The 19,101-nt window shown below is 45.2% G+C and overlaps 1 protein-coding gene across 1 annotated transcript in view; it reads left to right on the plus strand.

Moving 5' to 3' along the window:
• Positions 1-19,101, plus strand: part of AFAP1 (actin filament associated protein 1) — a 148,736-nt gene that overhangs the window by 121,548 nt on the left and 8,087 nt on the right. Inside the window, exons 12-16 of the mRNA XM_008578719.1 lie at positions 3,206-3,323; positions 7,396-7,662; positions 9,913-10,027; positions 13,627-13,791; positions 15,517-15,707. Of these exons, the coding sequence (XP_008576941.1) occupies positions 3,206-3,323; positions 7,396-7,662; positions 9,913-10,027; positions 13,627-13,791; positions 15,517-15,707 (856 nt within the window). The remainder of the gene's footprint in view (positions 1-3,205; positions 3,324-7,395; positions 7,663-9,912; positions 10,028-13,626; positions 13,792-15,516; positions 15,708-19,101) is intronic.

Consider the following 19,101-nt stretch of genomic DNA (forward strand, 5'->3'; position numbering starts at 1 on the left):
TACTTATTTGGAAGTTACTAGATTTCAAAAAATCTATCCTAAGTTCACATGTAACTTCAAGTATAATCAGCAAACTGATAACCACGTTTAAAAAAAACCCTGAATAAAAATATTTTCCCAAGAACACAACTTGGCTTTTGCTTTATAAATGAATGGAATATTAATCTAAATTAAATGTGGAAAGGTCACATTTTTGAGAAAGGAATTTAGATTGTAGTATTGAAAAATTATTCATTAAAAATATGCATGTAATGAATTTATGACTGCAAGAATCTTTTCTACCTCATTAAAATCTTTATAGGAGATGTCAGTTAGCAATAAAGTTTATTTTCATTTTTTAATTTTCTGGCCAAACATTCCTGTACAACTTGAGAGATGAGATTTAACAAGGAAACAATATTCATAATATGGTAGCTTGCTGGTGTGATAAATATTCTAAGGGTAAGTTTATTGGTTTTATATAAACTGGCAGTCAGTTAATGCATCTCATGAAGATTATTAGGAGAATTATCTGTGCATTGTATGTGTCTGAAGGATAAAGGGCAATCATTTATTTGGAAAGAGAACAGTAGGAGAAAAAATAATAATGTGGATTCTCCCAGGGAAAATGGAATATTTAGGAATATTAATAATGATAAACAACTGGAACATATTTTCCTGAGAGCCTGTTTTAACTGAGATTTATAGATTATATGAGGGCACTTTGAAAAGCACCTGGAAAGATTTTTATTTTCTCTTAATGCTATCTTTTCAAGCACTTTCTGAAGTACCCTTATATAATACAGGGGAAATATTCTGAAGTTTTCTCCTAAAACTCTTTTGAAGTCACTCTCAGTTGCAGGTCCATCAGAAAGCTGTAATACTAGTGGTGCTGACAAAAGTAGTGGGTCAGTGGGACTGGAGAGAGGGCACTGGACACCTGCCGGGACCCGGTTCTCTTAAGCCCCATCTCATCTCAATCCTGGGGAGATTATTTAAAAATATTTCCTATGGTCTTCTTATGTTTTTGGTTTAACAAGTGGCATGTGGCTTCTTACCTCATTTCTACTTTTATATCTAGTAAAAAATCATATTGTGGAAAGAGTACCAGCCAAAGACGCGGGGCCTGGTATTTAGTCTGGGCTTTATTTGCCCTTCGGGGCCCAGGAGAGCTGTTTTGCTCACTGGGTCCAGGTCTCTCCCCATAATATAAGGGGGTAGACTAGCTGGTGGCAAAGGTGTCGTCTAACTAGGACATTCTGTGTGTCTGGGACCTTTCATTCCTGTGCCCCTTGAGTCCTGTCAAGTGACACTGTTAAACCATGCTGTGGGTGTCTCTTCCATTTGAGGAAGCAGGAGTGAGTCCGTTGAGGGCTCTGACTCCATCCTCTGTCTCGTGCCATCCTGCCGCGTGTGCATCAGTGGTGAGCATCAGGCACAGGGCTAGGAACTGAGGATGCAAACCAAGTGTGAGCTAGCCCCTGCTGTGGGAGGCAAAAGACTCATAAACAAATGCGGGTCACGGGGCTCAGTTGCAGTGGGTGGCTGCTTGGGGCCAGCAGGCTCACAGGGGACATGGTCATCATAGCTGGGCTTACTTTCATTCACCCATGTACTGCCCCTCTACAAAGACTGTGCATAGTGCCTTACCCAAAACCTCAAATGACACATTCTATCATTGAAGAGTTCTTAAATGTTTAAGTTTTGCTACGTCTTTCCTCTTTGCATTTTTTTCTCTTCCTATGCATATTTTTCTTACATACACTTTTATGTGTCCTAAGTGTCGAATGAGTATATTAGGTTTTTGCAAGTGAAGGAAGAGTTTTATAAATGAAGCAATGTGCTTCAAGTAGAAGGAGAGTGTGCTGTGCTCTCCCCAGCAGAGGGCAGCATGCACACTCTGTAGTGCTTTCCCTGCTGCAGCACTGGGCGAGGGCGTTGTCTGCTAGAGTGATGCCCAGGCTGTACCCTGAGACATGGTCTGCTTGAGCGATGCCCAGGCTATGTCCTGGGACGTGGTCTGCTCATGCTATTCCCAGGCTGTGCCCTGGGACTCTGGTCTGCTAGAGTGATGCCCGGGCTATGTCCTGGGACGTGGTCTACTCAAGCAATTCCCAGGCTGTGCCCTGGGACTCTGGTCTGCTCAAGTGATGCCCAGACTATGCCCTGGGACGTGGTCTCTCCCTCACTCTCGAGTCGGAACGTGCAGGGCAACCGTGTGGCAAGACTTCTCATTAAATAGGCAGTTTTCACTCTGCCTGAATTTCCCTTGCTGTTTTTTATTTACTCTTTTTTGTTCTTCTGGTGACCATAGAAATGTAAGATCCTGTGAAGACACAAAATTTGGACTAAAAACCAATCAGTTTTTAATTCTAGTCTACGTTAATTTTCGCCAATGAGAAGAAACTGCCACGTAGGTTGTTTCTTCCACAGGTTTTACACTTTTGCTTGTAGCAGACATAGCTTTGTGAGTAAGCCCCTATGCATCGAGCACTGTGTGTACTTGAGGCTCAGGAAGACCAAAATTGACAAAGGCTGTGCTCTCCTGAAGCTGCCATTCCAGTGGGGAGAAACAGACAAGAAACAAGAAAATGCGTGATATGCCAGGCAGCGATTGGTGAGACAAGAAGGAGGCAGCAGGGAGGAAGGCCACAGTGCAGTGTGGGAGGTGGGGTGTTTTACTCGGGTGGTCAGGGACAGCCTCTTGGTAAGTGGCCCTCAAGCAGAGACATCAGGTAGTGGGGACAGCGGAGAGGAGCTCACCAGGCAGATGGCCAGTGAGACCCTGAGGGCCATCAGGATGTCCACAGGTTGGCAGGAGTGTCAGGGACAAGACAGGAGGAAGCGGGGACCAGAGGCATGGCAGCACTTTGGAGTTTCCTCTGAGCCACTCAAGAAGCCCCTGGGAAGTTCGGGCAGAGGGTCAATGTGATCTGGCTGCCTTCTGTTGCAGGAGGAGGAAATGGCTTCCTCTTTCCACACACCCAACACCCTCACCCTCCTCTGGCCACCCAATGGCAGTGTTCCCCCACACCATGCAATTTTCTGCTTCTGTGGAGACACCAGCGTGATGTCCCATTTCTGCCCCACACTGTCTAATACTTCTCCTCTGTCCCCAACAGCCTCCGATGCAGCCTGAGCATAAAGCCAGAACTCCTTTGACACTTGTTTGATTAGAGGAAAAAGTAGTCAGGTTATGGCTTTCAACTCATTTTCTTTCTTGCAGTTTCATGAACAGGCGTGTTATATCTGCTAACCCATACCGAGGGAGCACGTCCAACGGCTATGCCCACCCCAGCGGGGCGGCACTTCACTATGATGACGTCCCCTGCATAAACGGCTCGGTGAGTGTGCCATTCTTCCAGAGCACATGGCTGGTTTTGTTGAAGGCAACACTGTCTGAAAAACTCTGTACGTTAGTAGTCCCGGTTTCAGTCCAAAGGTGATAGGCTTTTATTTTTTAATGCTTTGATGTAAGAGGAAAACTCCATCCCATCTCTCATCTTCTGGTTTCTTGATATGCTGCTCGCTTAATCAGCACTTGAACAAGTGGGTAATTTGACACCAGAAGACAGTTTGTCCTTTAATATCAACGTCATTAATTAAACATTTCAGCACACTTAAAAATATTGACTAAAGGACAGCATTTGAGAGCCTGTAACTTAGATAAATCAAAATATAACAGTGTAAGTTGATTAAAATGCTAGAAATCACCATCAGGAAGGAAGCTCTGCGGTAGAGTAATGACCATATCACACACTCAAGACGCTTCCCTTGTGGTAGATTTGTGACAGCTGGGGCTTGTGACTCCCAGCTCAGGTCTCTGGAGAGATTTTGTGCAGACTTTTGCACTGAGCTAGTCTCCAGGGCCTGCTTGGCCTTAGGAGTTTTTGATGTTCTCAGAATTCTGTGTCTTCTGTGTAATGAATAGAGCATATCGATAAACATTTGTTTTACTGTGTCTCCATATCATCCACCTAATATCCATTCATTGAGCATCCACTCTGATCTGGGCACTGTGTCCAGGTTGTGCCTTGTTCAAAGATGAGGCCTTCACAGAGTCAACAGAGGAATGAGAGGCACGTGAAGAATCATCATGCCTTTGGCCTCCCAGTGTTGGCATCTACGCCAAGATGTTTTTCAAATTAAAATTGGCATCTGTGTTAAGATATTTTTCAAAAGTAGGCATAGAGTATGCTTATTGTGATTTTTTTTCAACCTTCAAACATATTTTGAGTTTTTTCTTCTTACTGTTTTGCTTTTCCATTTTTTTCTCCAACATTTTGATGGATGCCATCAATCAGTTCCACGTTATGTATCATCATAAAATCCACACCTGCCCAGGCAGGCACCTGAAAGCAGCTGCCTCCTCCAGGGAAGTGAGAGGCTCAGGAGAATAAACACACTGACCTAGGTCAGAGGAGGCTGGCGATTAATGAAGAGCTCACATGCAGTGGATCCTGGGGCCTCCTCCTATGGGACGCTCCCTGCTGCCCCATTGCACTTGCCCTGGGGTCCTGCCAGGGGGAGGCAGTCTGTCCATGGGCACCTGCTTGATTCTGGAAAGGGATCTTCTCATCATGTGGTCCTCCTCCTCCTCTCCTCACCTCCTCCCTTCCCTTCTTTCTTCCCTACTTCCCTCTTTCCTCCCCTCCTTCCTTCCCTCTTTCCTCCTCTTTCCCTTGCCCTGTTTGCTGGGTGTCTCCTAGTGACCATGCTCTGTGCTAGGAATTGACAAAAAAGTAGATAGGATATTGTCTTTGTCCTTAAAGGACCACTCAGACTGGTGGGTGTGAGCAGACCTGGGAATGAAACAAGGAGATGAGAGGAAGAGCCAGGCATGGCAGGGGTCCCCTTGTAAATTTCGTGTTGGGATGTGGGTGTCAGGGTGTGGCAGAGCCACTTTCACATCCATTCTAGCTGCATAGGTCATCCAGTAGAGGCCCCCATCTTGGGGGCAGGGCGGGAAATTAGGTTCAGTCACTCTCATCCTTGACCCCTGTTCCTACCCCCCAACCCCCGGGGTCTCCAGCCTTTGAGGAACTCCTGGCGCCCACTCTACCGTAGCCTTCTACCCCTGCAGAGGGGCTTGGGCAGGCCCTTCTTACAGAGGCATAGCACTGTGGTGCAGACCTCTAGAGCAGGGCTGTTAGTCCTCTCTCCACACTTCCTTCTAGTTGATGCCCCATTTCCAAGGTGGGACCCTGTTCTCCTGGCCGCATTTGCTCTGTGTAGCCATCAAGTGTCTTTCGACAGACAGTCTTTTCCCTGGTTTTAGACTAGCCTTTGACCTTAGCCTTCAACTTTTTTGGAAAGATAACTCACAAACCTGTGTGTAGACCTCCCTACCTGCAGACTCTTTCATATATCTTTTCTCAGAGGTGTTTCTGCACATCCATCCCTTAAATGTGAATCTACAAGGGCGAGATGGCTGGTTTACAGAATCCACAGAACAACACAGATACTTGTTTAGTTCAGACTTACATTATACTGGCATAGGCGACCCCCAGGAGGGAGTTTTCCTTAGGTCATTCACAGCTTAATCTGTCCTAGACGTAAAAACCTGCCATGCTTAAGGGCTTTGCGTTGAGGAATCGTTTCTGTGTGAATCGTTTCTGTATTGCTGGGCTGGCGGTGGAAGCTCTTCAGACATAACATCCTGTGTGCATATTTGTGGCTTTTTTGCTTAGTAAGGGATTCCTCTGCTCAGGCCCTTCTTTAAACTATTTTTCTACATGCTGAGCTCTGTTACATGCTCCAAAAAGTCTCTTTTTTGGAGGGCTTAATTTCTAAATTTTATAAAGTTATACTTTATGACCCAATACCTGACATTTTAGTAGTGTTTTGGCATCAGTAATTCTTACCCATTCAGTGTTCCCTCTGATGCTTAAACCAAAATGAAGGTATGCACACACTCACTTTTAATCTAGAAACTTCTATGGCGTTTCTGTCGGTGTTTTCTGAGTCTTTCATATGACTTAATTCTTGGTATTTTAGGAAAATGATAGTCTAGTCTAGGCCATTTTAATAACTCTGGACAAATATATGCTAAGTTGTCATTACGAAACTCTCACATGCAAGTTTTTCTGCTTGTACCATTATTCTTAGATTATAGGTGGGTCCCCAGCATCCCCAAAATAGACATACTGAAGTGATTGCAAAGGAATAGAAACACTCCTACTGTGGAATTTTAAATCTTTTCTATTTTTATAACAAAAGGTTGTAATTACAGTCTGGCAGAAAGGAACCCTGCAAGAAGACTATAAAAACAGGATGAAATGAGTATAATATATGAATTAATATTGCCTTTTTTGGAACGCCAGGCAGTTTGTGAAGATCTTTAAACTTAAAAGGATCTGGCTGTGGTTATTAATTTTTGGTTTTAACTTATACTTTAATGTCTGTGTTCTAAAATTTCTCTGTTCTGTGAAGTGGCTTATAGCTATTTTAGTCCTTTGTTAAAGGTTTTCCATTAAAATAATGCTCTATGGCCATTAGATTTTGAAACAGCCTATTTTCTATGATGGTTTGATTTCTTTCTTGATCAGACTGTGTTTTGGTGAAGGCACTTTCTTCAGGCGCAGCAGAGTATGGGACAGAATGGTGCATGTTGATAGTTACCCGTGGATCTAAACCGTTGACTCCTGCATGGTGGGCCTTTGGGAATCTGCATGTGGTCTAAATTCCAACACCGTGCCCTCTCCTCAGAGGAGCCCAAGGCTTAGGGGAAGCATAGCATGCTGTGATGTCCACAGCACTGAAGTCCGGTCCTGCCTCTTACCAGTGACATCACCTGTCTGGGCCTCAGTTTCCTGTTGCCTCCTAAGATTACTATGAGATTTAATGAGTCAGTAATCGTAAAGCAGCATGCAAACAGCATCTGGAACACTGCAAGTGCTGTAAAATGAGGTAGAGTGCTTTGTCAGGATCCCATAAGTCTCCTCGCAGAGCTGGGGCTCCAGGCCTCCAGGCCAGCAATCCTCTCCTTCCTTCCACGTTCATGTCCTGGATTAGAGGACTTCCAAACTCTGGTTCTATAAAGAAGGAAATGTTAAATCAGTACTTTTTTTCCTGCTTTTAAAACCAGAACAAAACAAAAGCTTTATAATCCAGTGGACCTGTGAATGATTTAAAGAAAAAAGAAATTTTTCCTTAAGACCCCAAAAGTTAAAAAGTTCTTTTGAGTCAATCCACTTGTTTGTGTGGGTGTGGTATGGGTATGGTATATGTGTGTGTATGTGTGTGGTGTATGTCTGGTGTGAGTGTGAGTTTGTGGTGTGAGTGTGTGTTTTATTGATAAACAACTGCAGGTCTGTGTATGTAAGTGTTTTGGGGTTCTGGTAACATCTTGCTGTGCTAAAATCTGCTATGTTTTTTGTGTCCAAGTCACTAATGACGAAGCTATGTGTGTTGCAGTGGGAACCAGAAGATGGCTTTCCTGCTTCCTGTAGCAGAGGCTTGGGAGAAGAGGTGCTTTATGATAATGCAGGCCTGTACGATAACTTGCCGTCTCCGAAAATCTTTGCACGCTACTCTGCTGCTGACAAAAAGGCTTCTAGGTTCTGTGCTGACAAGCTGTCCTCTAACCATTACAAACACCCTGCCTCCTCCAGCCTGCCTTCCAACCAGTCTGTAACTAACACCTCTTCTCTGGGGAGGGCATCTCTCGGGCTCAACTCCCAGGTATCGCAACCCATTCTATAATATTCTAGAATCATCTTTAAGTCCTTCTCTTCCAACATAGTTTGCAACTTGTAGTAAATGGGACTCATCAAGGGGAAAGCATAATTTCCTTCCTCAACCAGGGTATAATTTGCATTTGGCCACCAGGGAACTGAAGGAACACTCCTGCCTCGCCCATGGCTTACCTGCGCCCTGTCCTCCTTTGCCTACATCTGGCTCTCTCTGCATTCTTAGAAAATTCCTCAGTGAATTCTGTGAGTTACATCAACTGGAAGCAAAGATTTTAAAATGAACGGGGGCAGTAAAACTTTTCAGAAGATTCTTGAACTGCAAGTTTTTTTAATATGTTTCCATTACATATAAATGAGGAAGTAATTGCTTTCCATCTTTAAACATGAAATAGGATTATTTTCAGAGTGCTGTAGTATTTTTCCATGATGAATGTAAACATATATTCCCTAAAACCTAGTGGGTGATAATAAGAACTTTGGATGATCATTGGATGGTAAATAAGCTTGATACTGAACTGTTGTTCATTCCACACCCTGTATTTGTGGCAAATTAACATTTCAGAGTAAATACTAATTTTGTGTTTTCATGCATTTTTAACCTAAGAATTTTTTGTGCTTTGCCTAAAGATCTAAGCACCAGATGTAAGAATTCTAACATAAAGGAAATGGGCATTTAAAAACTTTTTTCTTTTCCCTTTATTCTTTGGGTAATCTTAGTAATGAATGCCAGGTAAGATCCTAGAATTTCAGATAGCAGTGGTCAGAGCGGCACTTCCCGATAGATTAGCTTTATCAAAAAATCACATGGGACAGTTGTATGTTTTGGATTTTTAACAACATTTGCTCAGATCTCATCCCTGGAGATTCTGGTTCACTGAGTTTGAGAGGCCCAAACTGATGTGTACTCAGCAGTGGGAGCCACTGGCCTCCAGTATGAGTCCCTGTGCCAGAAATCTGTGGTTATGTATATATTCCACTTACCTAGTGAACATGTATCTATGTATTTATCTGTCTTTGTATTGGTATTAGAGTTACCTTAGGTAAAAAAAAAAAAAAAAAGTGACAAAATATGCCACCCGGTACAATTGGATTGTCCCCAAATTAGTTGGGAATCCTTGATGCATGATTTTTGTGTAGAGTTTTTATGTTGTCTTTGTTCATTTTTGCTTTGTTTTTGTTTTAAGTAGAAAACATGTTTGCAAGTTGCATTATAGTATCTTTAGTTGTCTTGTCCTCATTTGATCATTTTAATGGGAACCTATCATTTAATGGAGGGACCTTACACTCACTGAACACTTACCACATACTATAGGCTGTGCATATGCATGGTACGTCATTGGATCTTTGTGGGAGCCCTGTAAGGAGGTATTGGAGTCTCCATATTCTTAAACGATCAAACGGAGGCTCAGAAAGCTTTAATGACCTGCTCAGCATCTACTAAGTGATGGAGCCAGAATTGAAGCAAGATCTGTCTGCGTCCCCCAAACTGAGGCCCACACAGAAGGAAGTGTAATATTATGGAAGAAACATGGGCTTGGATATCTAGAGCTAACCTCTGCCATCAAGCTGAATATATTACCACTAATACCACTTAGGCAAAATACAAAATTTGTTGTCTTACAGCAATCAAAAAAGTAGGGATACTATTTAATTTTTTAAACACCTGTCTTAGTCAAAATTTGGCTTCTATATTATTTGTACTGTTTCTATATAGGTTCTCTTGCTTCCTTCCTCAGACCCTGTCAGTGAATCAAAAGGCAGTTATTTATCCCATTAGGATGTCACTCCGTGTGACAGCCCTTGAAGCAGAAATCTAACTGCACAGTCATGCTACTCCCGTAAAAAGCATTCCACTAAAATAAAAGCCATTTATCTTTAGAAACACAAACTTAAATTAGTCTCAATGGAATGCTCTTGAGTAGTCCACCGCCTGTGCCAGTCTCCTGATTAGCATTTGCTTGTCATCTCCCAATAGGAAGGCATAACTTCAGCAACATTCCAACTGAAGACAACTAGGTCTTCCTTTGTCATGAACCTCAACACTTGACTCTTCTTAACCATTCTAGAGAAAACACAGCAGTCTAATGTTTGGAAATGAAATTAGTTTTCTGTTACCTTTATTTTTTCTCTGTCTGTGCTAGGTTCTACTTAATGAGTAAGAAACTGAAATAAGTTACTGCAGAAAAAAAAATTTTTTTTTTCATTTTGTTTTAATTGTCTTACGTGTTTATTTCAGCAGTTCAAGAGTAAAAAGCCCCCAGTGGCATCTAATGGGGTTACAGGAAAAGGGAAGACTCAGAGCAGTCAGCCAAAGAAAGCTGATTCTGCAGCCGGCGTGAAACGGACAGCGTCAAGTAAGTTTGTCGTTGGATATCTCACTTCCTCATCGTGAGTGCAGTTGGCAGAGTCAGGGCTGTCTGAGCCTGCTTACGCAGCATATGCCAGGTTTGGGTTCAGCTGGAGAGATGGAACAGGACGCGGTACCATCCCTACTCGTTTGCTGGGTTGAAGAATGGCGATGACTTCTAACCCAGCTTTTATAGCTGTTGCATGTAAAAGGAAACAACTGGTTTGTGAACTGTGGAACTGGTTAAGCACGTTTAAATGGGAGGTAATTGTAAGTGCAGGATGCTGTGCAGCTCCACGTGGCTCTGGACTTCAGGTCAGGAGACCTTGGTTTGTGTCCCCAATCTGCTATTGACAAGTCACATAAACTTTCTAAACTCAGCTTCTTCATCTGTTAGACATGGAAACAAATGGCTACTGTGGTTGCTGCAATTGAAATAAGTGCGGTAGCACTTGTACCTCAAAGCAATAGAGAAACACAGGGATTTATGAGGAATCGTTAATCCCACAGTATATTGTAGCCTATAGCAAACCATTGTTTATCTTATCCTGTTTATTTCTCGTGGCCACTTTATCAGGGTACATGTTGTCATTTACCCCATTATACAAGTGAGAAAAGACTGTCCAAGTGGTTAAGTGGCTCCCCTGAGGTCTCACAGCTGGCAGATAACAGAGCTGGCCCGAGTACCAGGCTTTCAGACTCCAAATCTAGCGGGAAATGGACTGGGCAGAGAAGCAGTAAGACAGGAGTGAGAGACTCTCTTCCTTCATCATGCTCCAGATAGGTAACAAGGGGACCCTGTTGTCTGTGTGTTTGTGTTTGCTTTTGCCTCCATTCTGCTGGATGGCTGGTCATTCCTCCTAACAGGGAGCTGGCCAGGCAGTGTTTTCTATACAAGGCACTCTACTTGTTGCTAGGGACACAAAGATAAGAGAGAATAGTCACCATCGGGTTGCTGCAGCCTAGTGGAGAGACACACCGCAGGTCAGCAAGCACAAGGTTTTACCAGGTCTGGGAGCTCCTGAGTCAGTCTGGGCATGTTGGGGAAGGTTTCCCAGAGAGGAGGTGTGAGTTCAATGCGAACGGTGAGTTTAATACGATTATGTGCCGTCGCCATTTTGGATCTGTACTGAACTTTTCCAGTCTGGATCAGTGTAGCCAGGTTGTAGAAGAGAAAAAGGCATTGATAGCTACACTTAGCTGACATCCATTTTCACTGTGACTTAACTTCGGAGTCAGAGAGTACACGGAGGGGAATCGCGGCTGGCTTTGTCCTCGGCCGTACACACGGAGGGGCCTTGGACTTGTTGTGCAGCAGGTGGCCACTTCTGCCCTGAGGAAACTTACTCGTTCTGGATGTAAGCTTATCTACACCTCTGTCCTCACAAGCACACGTTTTAAGTAGGTAGGTTGGGAGTCAGTTGGGCCAAATCCTCCTTATCATCATCATTTGTTTAATGTGCTGACTCATTTTGACCTTATCTTTCTGGCAAATCTTATTTCCCTAATGCATTTGGGTAGATTTATATTCACTTTTGGTAGTGTTGGTCATCTGGGGAGGGTTGAGGAGGGAGGCAGTAACTGACCAGGTTCATTACACAAGCTCTGAATCCCATGAGGCCTGTATTGCGGTAGTTGGTCTCTTTCGGTATCTACCTTGTTTTATTTCCTAGGTGATTTATTCCTTTATTATGTGAGACCTTCTGTAGGGAATTTTTATTAACTTTGGTGACATGTAACAGTGACAAAAGAGAAAAATAATTGCATTCTGTGTTTTTGCTGAATTCAGCCAGTTTCATTGCCGATTGCATGGGGTTTATTGCGTGAGGACCGAAAGATGTGGAAATATATAGGTTATTGCGTGTAGGTTTGTTGGGGAAACATCTTACTTAGTTCAACAATAAGTGAGGAGAGTTTGGATGTGGCCCTATTTGCAAAATATGTCATTCCCTTAGCCATGAGTGGCAGTGCTTTTGTTTCAGATTATTGAACGGTTATCCTCAGGCTGCCGGTTCTTTTAATATCATTCTGTGGGATTTTTAGTGAGGAGAAAGATGATTGGGGAGTGATAACTTTATATACAAGCCTTCATAGATACAGTGTCTTACTGAAATCTTGATGGTTTGCAGTGCAAGAACTGGCAAATCCAACATTTGATACAGGCAGTTGCTCCCATGGTCTCCGAGTAGACAAGGCTCTGGGGAACCAGTCTTCACTTGTAATGATGAGCACTCCCATAGTGTCCACCATGTCCCAGGCATCTTATCTTTCTGCTAGATGTTTTTAGGTACATATATCTAATTTTAAAATAGAACCATAAGGTAGTCCTTGCCATTCTGCTTAATAGAGGGTGAAACTGAGGTTTAGGGTGATTGCCCAGAATCATATGGCCAGGAAGGGGCAGAGTGCAGCTCACCCACCTCTGCGTCTAATGTGTCTATTAGAAATCATCATGCCGCCCTCCTGGCTTCCACCCTGGAGCAGTCACTGGTGTAGTGAGTAGTCAGATACGGGGCAGCTGAGACGACAGAGTGTGCGTGAAGTAGGAAGGCTATGGAGTGATGTCCTATGTGAGCAATTAACTTTTAGAAGAATTGGGAGACAGATGAAACTTCAGAAGGGGTAATCCTAGGTCAGAGTTCTGTTGGAATCTTCATCTCTTTATCTATGCAGTGTATTTTCCCAAAGAGGTTTTTTTCTAAATTACTATTATTGGAAGGCCAGCCTAATAAGAGGAAGAGATTTTAATGTTGACCGGGTGTCTAAATTTTCCCTGAAACTAGTTTCCTCTTCACTCATTCATTCATTCATTTTATTTAACAAGCATTTATGTAGGGCTTGTTTTTGTCCTTGTTCTAAGTGCTTTATGAATACTAATTAATTCAGTCCTCATAACAACTGTATGAATCCCCTTCTTTTATTATTCCCCTTTCACAGATGAGGAAACTGAGGCATAGAGTGATTAAGCACTTTGTTCAAGGCCGCACTGCTACCAGTGGCAAGCTGGGTTCACACCCAGACAGACAGGCCCCAGACACACTCTGTGTCATCTCTTCATTCGTCTGTTCCTTTATGCACACAGCAAATGTTTATTGTGTGCTCACGCCGTGCCAGGTGCTGAGCTCAGTGCTGGGGATGTCACTGGCACCAAGTCAGAGCAAAACAGCTGGAGGACGTGGTTGTAAGGAACAGATGTGCAGTGTTATGGAGGTATTTTGAAAAATACAGAGAACTACACAAATTCCGGAAGTTATTTTTGGTCGTAATATCTTTTCAGATTATGTAATGTTCACATTCAACCTTGGTGACGATTCAAGACAAGTCGTGTGCCTCAAAGGGAAGCAAATCAAAGGGATTTCCTAATATTCTATTTTAGCCTTTTAAAAATTTGAATCAAAGAATATTGGAGAATTGAAACTAGTTACTTTTCTACTTAGTTCAAACCAATACTGTTCTTTTTCTTGTTGAATTAGCAAAATAACTGGCTTTGAGTTTATTTTTTCGAGTTAGCTGATTAAATAGGCTTTATGAAGTACCCTATTATCTGCTTGATTAAACCTAATTTCCTATCGCTGTTTTTTTTTGTTTGTTTTGTTTGTTTTTAAGATGCTGACCAGTACAAATATGGCAAGAACCGGGTAGAGGCTGACGCTAAGCGGTTACAGACCAAAGAAGAGGAGCTGCTGAAGAGGAAAGAAGCCCTGCGGAACAGGTTGGCCCAGCTCCGAAAAGAAAGAAAAGACCTTAGAGCTGCCATTGAAGTGAACGCCGGTATGAAACACTTGGTTCTCATTGGCCCAGGGTGCCTATTTGTATTAGAAACTGTACGTTTCATTCTACTTTGCCCAAAGGATCTGACTCACTGAGGCTATCATTTTAGTAAATGAACATCACTCCATAAGGTGCTTTCTGGGGTTGGGAGCACAGCCAGTGAACCCAGTGCAGGTGCCACCGTGGTGGATAACACAGCAGGCCGAGGCTGGCACCTGACCACAAGCTGTTGGCTGTGGCCAGAGAGGTGCTGGGGACCTGTTCCAGCCTCAGGTGCTGACAACAGAGGTTGTCTGGAGGACAGTCCTATGACCATAGGCCTCAGCAGATTCTGGTCACTGCATCAGATGGGTCAGTTGGGTTTCTCTGCAGGGGGGTGGTCCACAGGGATGAGTCATGTTCACAAGTGCTGGCAAGGTAAGAGGTCTCTGCTCCATTCCCTGAGAAGGGACTGGTGAGAGCAAGTCAGTGTTTTGAGTCTCAAATGGCTCAGAAGAGGCCAGGTTAGTGGAAAACAGACCCCCGGAGGGGAACTGGGAGTATATAATTATGCACAGTTATCAGGGGAACCGAGTCAGGAGTCAGAACAGTGCCACTGGAAGGCTTGTTCATTCTTGCTGGCAGGAACTAGGTATTTAGTTCCTGACTCTGGGGATGAAACTACTTAAATACATATTGCTCAGGTCCAGACTGGCTCTAATACTGGGGCAAGATTAGCTCTTTAGATTTTTCTAGCCTAGGAAGGGAGAGGGAGGTGCAGATGCAGAGGACAGGGGGGTCCAGAGAGGAGCCCCGGCTGGCAAACGGCTCACATGTGGGGGGAGCAGACATTTACGCACACCGAGCAGTTGAGCAGCAGCTCGGGCCACTCCTGACGTGTACCTAAGTGATTACTTGAAGGGAAGTGCTTTGGGGTTTAGGGAATGGGTGTGGCTGGCAGACCGGGGATACCCCATAGAGGAGACAGGATGTGACGTCGGCACGAGGCTGCCTGGGAGGCATCAAGTGCAGGGGCAGAGAGCTGGAAAAGAGCACGGAGTTCAACGACACACAAGTGCATTCTTCCTTCTGTTGTTTCAGGTTTGCAAGATAGGGAAGATGCAGAAAGGTTAGAAGGGCTTTTGACCTTGAAAAAGAGAATCTCAAGTTCTGACAGCACTTGCCCAGGGCCCATGCACAAGTCCATTAGCCTCTTGGGATTGGTTTTCCCATCTCTCCAGTGGATTCATTACCTGCTATCTTAGGTCACTGCAACCAATCTCAGATAAAATAAAGCAAATGTGCCTTAAAGTGATGTGCCCTGTAGAGATGCAAGCCGTGCTGTTGCTTATTGCCATGGGGCAAATCAGACAACTCTAGAGGAGTTAGAACAGAACACATTTAGACTGTTCAAGTCAGTGGCACCTTTGGAAAGGATATATAGCTTAAGTTCCACATTTTAAAATGAGTACTTTTGAAGTCCGGACCCAGGAATGCCTTGAATTTATGAGAATCAAGATCTCCTGGTTCCTGGTCTATGTTCTCCCAGCAGCAGCAAAGGAAAATGGTTAGACAAGGACTTTTGTTCTTTAAAGAACAGCTGAATCGAAGTTTTATAGAAAGGACCAGAGTCAGGGAAGCTCAACCTAGAAAATTTTAGCAATCCTTTTAGGGGTACCAAAGTTCTCTGTTATTCTGAAAATCTATGCCTGATGTTGGAGCAATGATGTGTCTCTGGAATTTCAGGCAGGAAGACCCAGGTGATTCTGGAAGATAAGCTAAAGAAGCTGGAGGAGGAGTGTAAGCAGAAGGAGACAGAGCGCGTCAACCTGGAGCTGGAGCTGACAGAGGTCAAGGAGAGCCTCAAGAAAGCGCTGGCGGGCGGGGTCACTCTGGGGCTGGCCATCGAGCCGAAGTCAGGGACGTCGAGTCCACAGGTAAGTGTCCTGACAGCTCACTCTAGAAGTCGGTGTGGTGCTGGACAACAGAATGACTCTCCAGCGCAGCTTACTCATGGCCCCTTGGCTCAAACAGCAAGGACATAGTGCATGTGTCAGCTTCAGACACTTGTCACCCGTGCTCCACGTTCACTGACATGGAGTTTTCTCATCTCTCTCACAGATGGTTAAAAGGTGATAGGGATACTGAGTCTGTTTCTTACCCCTTTGCATAATGTGGTTCTAACAGGTCCAGTTCTATCTCTTTTGAGCCAAGTCCTAATTTGATGCCAATTCATTAGATAGAAAATTTAATGCAATGTAGCAAATTTTTATAAATTATGCCAGGTGCTGGGGAAGCTGAAATGAATGGAACACAGTCTGTATCCTCTTAGAATCTAACAGAACAGAGGGAGGTCATCTTTCCAACATGAATCATACCCTTAAATTGTTCACTGTTCACTCTCATTTGACTGAAAGCCACTGAGAACTGATTGTTGTCTTTTTCATTTGATTGTTTCATGGGATCCTTACTATCTTGGGAATCAGATGTTATTTTTTCCGTTTTACAAATGAACTTGAGGCCCAAAGAGGTCAAGTGAACAAGAGCACGGAAGAGCAGACAGTGAGGGAGCGCAGGCTGCCTTTCAGCTCCATCCTTCTCCAGCCGAAACACCACGTGGGACCCCTGGCCCCTACGCCCTGCTTCCTGGATGCTCTTGTTTTGGGTCCTTCTGTCCAATCCCCTGGGCAGAATGCTGCGCCAGTGAGTCTGCCCATGCTCTTCCTCGTGAGCCCTCTGAAGTCCGCCCACCCACCGCACCACACCCAGCAGACTCGCCGTGCTGCGCTGCCTTTGTCGCTTGATTATCCCCTTCTCCACGGAGACTCTTCCACCACATCTCCCTGCTTCTCCAGACTCCAGCTTCCTGTCCCCCTGTGTGGCCACCGCCCCCACTTCCAGAAGTGTCTTCCCTCCCACTCGGCAGAGCTGCTCCAGCAGCCTGGTGGTTGCTCCCTCACCAACAAGACCGGCTGTGCTGTCAGTGCCTTGCACCGCCACAGGGCGGAGTGTTTAAGAGCAGGTTCGGGAGCACATAGGCCAGGGTGTGGGGTCCTCATCCTCTCCGGGCCCCAGTTGTTTCATCTGTAATAGTACTGCCTGCAGCACAGGATCGTGTGCGCAGGAGCTCATGGCACAGTGCCTAGCCAAGGTATGTATATTCATTCATTCCTGCTTTCGTTATGTAAACACGGCAGGTGAGAATCCCTGTTTCATGGAGCTGATACGAGGCTACTTCAAAAAGTTTGCAGAAAAATGGAATTGAAAGATAATGTGAATCTTTCCATTATCTTTTTGAAGACCCCTTGTCTTCTCAGGAGGAGAGACAAACCAGTAAAATAAATGCATGTCAGGTGTCGACAGACAGGGCTGTGGGGAACCATAAAGCAGGAATGGCGGGGATGCAGTGAGAATTAGAATCCAAGGAGTCCTTGGCCTCTTGGAATCTGACATAAATGGGGACCAGGGGTGTAAGGGGTCAGTTGCCATTAGAGAGTGGCAGTGACGCTGTGCACATTGCCTGGCCTGGCGGGGGCAAGGGGAGTCTTCCCTGGTGCATACGGAGTTCTGGGCCCTCGTGACTCTTGTCTGTGGTGAAGTGAGGCAGGAGGCCAACAGCCCCACAGGCTTCCTGTCCTGTGTGGAGGGCTGGGGCAGGAGCAGCTGGAGCAAGTGCTCCACCTCCATGCTTTGACCTGTGGCAGCGGGAGATCCCCTGTCCACGGCCCTAGACCCTACCTCCCCTGATGTCCAGGCACCTGTGGGGACTCTTCTCCTGTCTTCAGCGCCCTTTTCTGTTAGCTTCCCTCAAAGCACTGACAGACTCTCTAGTTTGTTCCATCTATAAAAAAATAGTGATTTTGCCTTCGCCCCATGTTGCCCTCCAGTTCCTGTCCTATATTTCACACCTCCCCTTCCAAGTTAAACTTCTGGAAACAGTTGTCTGTTCTCAGTGTCCAACTGGTCCCGCTCACTTCTCAGCTCGCTGTGGTCAGCCTCTCACAGAGCCTGCTTTCCTCAAGGAGACCTCTGGTACTCTAAATCCAGCTGACACTGGAGTTCTTGCCTCTGTCCAGTCTCAGGTGCCCTTTGGCACAGCCACCCCAGCTAACCACGACCCTGCATTCTTCTGGGCTGGGTTGCCCCCGTCTCTCTAGAGCTTCCCTCCGGCCTCTTGGCCAGCCTTGCCTGATCATCCAGTGCCTTTCCAAAGGCCAGAGCTTGTCCTCCTGGAGGACAGCCCTGGGCGGCTGCCTCAGGTTCCCCTCTTTCAGGCCCTGGTGCTATGTTGCTTCCTCTCTTTTCTGCGGGCTACTCTGGGGACTTCGTTGTCATCATCCAACCAGCACCAGTGGCGATGTTCTGCCTTAACTGCCATCCAGACCCCATCCTCGGGAGCATGGCTTGTTAGACACTTCCCAGACGTGTGTCACGTGCTGCCTCATTCATAGCCCAGCTTGGCCTTTCCTAGGATGTGTGTCATCACTACTGGTCTGTCCTTTCTACTAACCACTGCATCCCCCACACCCTCCCAGCCAGTGTTGCCTCTTAACAACATTGCCAAGGAAAGCTGGAACACAGGGAAAAGTTGGCTGCCTGGGGATCCATAAATAAACCCGACAGGGATTCTACCTGTTTTAGTGGTAATTGGAACACTGTTCTAAAAGAACACTCCATGTTCCCCGAGCGGTACTTTTCACATCATGTATTGTGGCAGTCATGGTAAGGGAGAGTTACTCCCCGGACGCTCCATCTGGGAGATGCAGCAGACCGCAGTGCTGCTTCCAAAGAGCAGCTCGTGATCCCAGATGGAAGATCCAAGCCCGGGGCCTGGCCACCAAGGGTACATTTTGTTTCATTTTAAGCCTCCCAGAAAACCTCTTCCTTCTGTTTTAGCCAGTCAGAACTCCTCAGTGTTTATCAGCACCCACGCACCTCCTGTGGGCCCTGTGCAGTGTGGCTGGGCTCCATCAGCTAGTGCTGATTCCCATCTCCACTGGCTGCTCTGCCTGGGTCTTTCAAGGACAGCTGACTGGTGGAAAGCTTTGAAAATTAGAAACAGTGTATAGATGGACAAGTCATAGGCAGCACGATATGAGTGGGAGAGCCCTTCCTTGATGTGGACTCTAATCTCCCCACCTTCACTACTTCCCAGCACGACCAGCAAGTTAGAGCATCCCCCGAGCCTCAGCTTTCCTGTCTGTAACCTGGGCCTTTTAAAGGAGCACTGAGGATTAGGCACCAGCTCTACAGTAGTCCTTTACGTTGTTGTTTTTGGCTCATTTTCAAAACCCATTTCTTCTTTAAACCACTTTCCTGCTGAGGAATACT

The sequence above is a fragment of the Galeopterus variegatus genome, unplaced genomic scaffold, assembly GCF_000696425.1.
Source record: "Galeopterus variegatus unplaced genomic scaffold, G_variegatus-3.0.2 Scaffold76, whole genome shotgun sequence".
NCBI lineage: Eukaryota > Metazoa > Chordata > Mammalia > Dermoptera > Cynocephalidae > Galeopterus > Galeopterus variegatus.